General features: G+C 42.4%; 1 protein-coding gene across 1 annotated transcript; it reads right to left on the bottom strand.

The window, feature by feature from the left end:
• Window positions 1–864: 864 nt before the first annotated feature.
• pdgfrl (platelet-derived growth factor receptor-like) lies at window positions 865–5,534 on the bottom strand. The gene is made up of 6 exons (XM_082508967.1): window positions 5,267–5,534; window positions 4,055–4,325; window positions 3,824–3,975; window positions 2,835–3,128; window positions 2,124–2,260; window positions 865–1,182 (listed from the first exon to the last, which is right to left on the bottom strand). Exons 1-6 carry the CDS (start codon window positions 5,319–5,321, stop codon window positions 997–999), a joined length of 1,095 nt encoding a protein of 364 aa, XP_082365093.1. The 5' UTR covers window positions 5,322–5,534; the 3' UTR covers window positions 865–996.
• Between the last annotated feature and the right edge of the window lie 78 nt (window positions 5,535–5,612).

The raw sequence follows: 5,612 nt of genomic DNA, 5'->3' as shown, positions 1-5,612 counted from the left end.
GCTGTGAAATGGATTGTCAGTCAAAACTGGTAAAAGTGGTACCCACATTTTATGATGAAGCTCTACTCGTGAGCTTTTCTAAGGAGATATTGAAGTTTAAATGCCAAATTTCCCTCACTCTAGTTGACTGAAATGCTATGCAGTGTATATACTGGGTCCAACCTGTTAATGCTTTTATAAACCACAAGCATTCATTCATAATCCTAATCCAAAGTATATTTCAAAATCCTAACCACCAGTAACTTTTCAGCAAAGTGGAAATATCAGCAAGTGTTGCACTGGATCAAAATAAGCTGCAGGCCTCAGATCACATTCCACATACGGAGCACATTAAGACGCCCGCCTGGCACACAGCTCCTCTTCAGACAGAGCGGGACTCTGACTCCTGCCACTCTCCTTTCTGTTTTTTCTTACAGCTTCATTACTCTGTTTAAATGAAGCCTAACTCTGATTAGTCAGGGATGATTGATTTGGTGTCCAACACAGCCCTCTGCCAGAAGTGACAGCAGCCATGTGGTGTCGTCATGACAGCCCCAAATGATTAGGACTCCTCCCCCCAGAGCTTGTGCTATTACCTTCATTTATGTTATTCTACAGTTAAGAAAATTGTGTTTTCCAGTTTTGTTGACTTCTGGGATCACATGATGCATGTTATGAAACAACTTTTCTTTTATCTGATGTTCCTGAGATCTTGAGTAGTTTGGAGTGTGCTGATTGGCTCTTTACTGTTCTTTGGACTTCAGGTATTTGCATGCTTAGACTCCCTGTTGTGCTGCAAAATGAAACCTCTAAATATTTGTTTTAATAGATGCATGTGAAGGACTGTCGTCCATAGCTTGCTTTTAATGACATGAACTTTTCAACTTGGCAAAAATGTATTTTTATTTATATACATGCTGATTTCATGTATTTCATAGATTTAAAAAAAAAAAAAGACACAAATGTGTCAAAAACTCTTGAATATCAGATGGAGCCAGCAGGTCAGGTTGTTTGGGGCTATTTGGAGATGGTGGTCCCCACGATTGTCTCGCCATGCTGGCTCTTGGCTTTACACATGTATTCTCCAAAGTCAATGGTTTCCATGTCCTCTACCGTCAGGATGCTCTGGGTGACGCGCGTGGTGTAGCCCATACCTCTGTTAACCAGCCTCCAGGAAGTCTGGATGTGAACGGGTCGGGAGCCCTACACAACATGAACACATGATTTCCTCCCACTGTGACAGTTATCAGCAACAATAAAGAGCATAATTGTAACAAACTCATTTCACTTTTATCAAAAGAAAATAGAAAAAAAAATTTTTAAAGGTGGCAACAGAATCTTTTACTCCTAACCTTCAGCTTTTAAGTAGAACATCACGTATACCACAATTGGGTTTTGTTTTTGTTTTTTAGGGCATCTGCGAAATACTCAAATGCAGTGAGTCACTGCTAATGAATCATAAAAACACGCAACTAAATAATACCTTCTCTTTTAAAACCATTATTAAACTATCCATCCATTCGCTTCCGCTTATCCTTTTCAGGGTCGCAGGGGCGCTGGAGCCTATCCCAGCTGTCATAGGGCGAGAGGTGGGGTACACCCTGGACAGGTCGCCAGTCTGTCGCAGGGCCAACACACAAGGACAGACAACCATTCACATTCACTCGCACATTCACACCTAGTGGCAATTTGGATTATCCAATGAACCTACCCCCACAAGCTGCATGTCTTTGGACTGTGGGAGGAAGCCGGAGTACCTGGAGGGAACCCACGCAAACACGGGGAGAACATGCAAACTCCACACAGAAAGACCCCGGCCTGATGGTGGAATTGAACTCAGGACCTTCTTGCTGTGCGGCAACAGTGCTAACCACCATGCTGCATTATTAAAATAAAATAAAAAAACCTAAATATATGAAGTCTAAATTTCAACCTCAGCTCTGTACTGTAGACTCCTTTGTTGTTTTTCTTAATAGTAAAGAGTTGGACAGAATTATTATTATAAAAAGTACATTTTAAGGGCCTTTTAAAAACATGTTGATTCATGCTTAAAAGCTAACTTTACCCATTTAAGGACTACGATGATCTTTTTCATTTTTAATACCTGTAATCGGGTCTGACTTTTAGTCCAGGATTTCTCTTACCTGACCAGGATAAGTCCAAGTGAAGCTCACGTCCACATCTGGCTCTCCCAGCACTGTGCAGGTTACATTGACGTTGTCGCCTCCTCTCACAGAGTCTGGAGAGGTTTCAAGGCTCACAAACGGTGGCCCACTGGGAACTGTCATCGAGAGAAAGATAAGTTCCATCTCCTTAAAGTATCAAAGTCATTTAAAAAAATAAAAAAAAATTATTCATATATATATATATATATATATATATATATATAAAAATAAATATTTGATGGTATTCAAACCGTTGAACCATACTTGAATCTGGATTTTTCTCCACCTGCCAGTCGACCGTGCCACAGCAGCTTAACTGTATCTAAACCGCACAATAGTTCCATTGCATAAATCTGTCCCCCTTTTGCAAAATCCAGACTGTTTCCACTTTAGTTGGCAGGCGTCCACATTAACCAAGCACAGCAGTGAGGATTAAAGAGGCTCTTGACATTTTTGAAATACAACCCTTTCCTGGAAGCCGATTTAAAAAGTAGACGTCGTAGAAGTAACCAGCGCTTGATTCATAACATTGCAAAAAGTTGATTGTCACCACTTAGAGTCAGTAAGATAAATGGTTATGCGTAGCAGTTAGTTTCACAGAACAATAGTTAGTGTTTCTACATGCAGCATGTTTATATCTTCTATTACTGTATTTATTCATGAGGTGTCATGTGATTGATTTGTGCTCACCCTCCACATAAAGCAGCTGGTACTTTGTGGAGATCTGAGGGGTGTCCATGGTCTCAGCCTTGCAGTAGAAGACTCCCTGGTGCTCTGGCCTTGGGTTTTGCAGGATGAAGCCCTTGGTGGGATCATATGCCATCTGGGTCATATTTGCTGTGATTTCCACCGGGGGGACCTCTCTGTGCAGGGATGTCTTGGCCTGTGGCTCGGTCACACGGCAGGGAACCACGGCAGGCTGGTCTGGGCGTAGATACACAATCTCAAAGTGCATGGTGGATGGAACGAAGAGGTTGTCTTTGTCTGTTTGGAGAAAAAGTTATTGATATTTTTGTTAAGAACTTGCCCATCCCAGCTACCATAGGGCGAGAGGCTAGCTATACTCTGGTCAGATCGCCAATCTGATGCAGAGCTAACACAGAGATACAGATGTTGTTACATTAACACCTATGGCCAATTTATTGGACAGTCTCGGTCGTTGTGTCCTTGAGTTTGAATGAGTAACTCATCAAAGTCAATCGAGTTTTTTGAGTCACTTGAGTCACTGAGTCAGTTGACCAGAGAGTGCAAAAAAATGTACAGTTTCACTCAAACTTAATTTGTTTCTCTTTTCATGTAAATCCTACTGCTAAGATGAGTGATTGAAAATGCTCCAGTAGTAATGCTCCTTAACATTGGTTGCCAACCAAGAAGAAGAAGCTGTGAGCCAGGAGGGAGGGGGTGAGTGAGTCCTGAGTGATTCCCTTACGCTACGATTCTTCGTAGCTTACCAAAGTTGTACTAAAACATTTTTTGACAAAGTTTTTGAGCACCGTGTACCACATAAAGTGTGCCTTATAGTGCGGAAAATACCACAAGTTAAAAAGCAGTCAAGATCCAAAGAAAAACTTTGAGAAGAGCTTCAGAAAGCCTGGAAAATTATTGCTCAAGACCACTTTAAAAGGTTAGAAGAAAGTCTGGCTCCTTGGAAGCAAAATATAAAGAATTTTTAAAATTACCTTTGAAATAGATGTATGAGACGTAGGCGCGATCGTGGTCCTTCTCACACTCTGTGCCATCACATACTATCACCCAGCAGCTGTAAGCCCCCGTGTCAGCAGCAGAGGGCGACGTCAGGATCAGCTGACTGTACTTGTCGCTTTGCTTGATGCTGCAGGCGAGAACCAAAATATAAGATGCTCGGATTTAATGATTCACTGCATGAAGTAGTTCGTGTTTCCTTCCAGCACCTGAGGCGTGAGTTATTGAAAGTATCCAGGTAAGTCGGGTAAGACCATCCGATTTTGCTGCCTTTGCAGCGCAGCTCCATGTTTTTCCCAGGAGTCAAAATGGTGCTCTGGCCCAGGCGGAGGAAGCGGCCTTTATCCAACACCTGCGTCAGGAGTGAATGGCTTCTGCCTCGTCCGTCTTTCAGCGTAGGCCACACCTTTACCCGTTTCCCACCTGGCCGGATGCGGTTCTCTCCGATGTCTTTTCTTCGCTTGACCTGCTGGCAGGCACCTGCAAACACAGAGCCATAGAGGGCAGAGGGGAGAAACTAATAATAAATAGATCAATAGATAGATATGATAGATGTAACTTATATATCTATAACTTCCAAGTCTGATAAAGAAGCCAACAGGGAAAGTGCAAAAAAAAACTGCAGTTCCTACGATGGCCACTTGGGGGTGGCTCAAGTTAGTCCCCAAAGACTTTCATTTTAAAATGACCAAAAAATTAACTCATTTATACCATGATATAAATAAAAAAATAAAAACCCTAAAATGATCTAAAATGATTGTTAGGGTTACAATGACAATGTCACAATAACACTGCAGCTCTGTCCATTTAGGTTAGCTGCTCTTTCTCCAGCTGCGGTAACATTAAAACAGGATGTGTAAAAAGTCCAAGTTACTGGCACAGTATGACCATTCTCTGTGAAACACACAAACCGTTAAATACAAGAAAAATCAGCCTGAAGTGTAGACTTTCAGAATTTGTTGTTTTATTCCTCAGAGCTGCATTAATGGAAACTCAGAGAGAGGTCAGTAGTACAGGCCAGATAATTAAAAACGCCTGCTGCATACCTTAGATCCAGCTGGTTTGAGTCGCTCTGCAGGAGCACTTTGGGAAAAACTTTCAAAAACTCAAATCCTTTGCATGCTTTTACACTTTGCATACATAAAATGCAAAGATTTTTTTAAAGTCAGTGGCTGCAGACCTCAGAGGGAGTGTAAACAGAATTTAAACTTTGCAGTTTGTGAGTGAGATCTACTGCATGATTGCACCTCCCATTCTACGCCCACCACATAGGCCGATGCTCCCAGCCAGTCCTGATGCATCCTCAGATTGTCTCATTCTCCCTCTTCTGCATTGTTACAGCCAAAGCTGTCGTGATTACGTTAACAGCCATCTTTCTTCACTAACAAATTGTCATGACAGATGTGGAAATGGAGACTTACCATTTTGGAGCTCTACCACGAGCAGAGTCAAGCAAAGCACAGCCCAGAGGTTCATGGTCAGAGGGTCGAGGAATCTGCAAGTTCTGGAGAGAGATCGGGGGGTTTTATGAAGGGGTGAGGCGGGTAAAGAAAGTCAGGCTTGGAGCTTGGCTGGAAATTTGCAGGCTCCAGTTGCCCTATTTAGATTTCCAGCTCCATCCTCCTCACAGACTGAACGGAAGAGGGAAAATAACTTCAGAGCTCCTCTGTTTACTCCCATTTCTCTGATCTGAAGAGCAGAAACTTGTAGTTGGAAGCCCTCTGCTGGCCCTCAGTGTGAACTGGCCTTCTTTTAGACAAGAAAATT

This window comes from Aulonocara stuartgranti (assembly GCF_965226115.1).
Source record: "Aulonocara stuartgranti genome assembly, chromosome: 2".
Lineage (NCBI taxonomy): Eukaryota > Metazoa > Chordata > Actinopteri > Cichliformes > Cichlidae > Aulonocara > Aulonocara stuartgranti.
The sequence above is the reverse complement of the archived record's forward strand: the minus strand, read 5'-3'. Positions and strand labels throughout refer to the sequence as shown.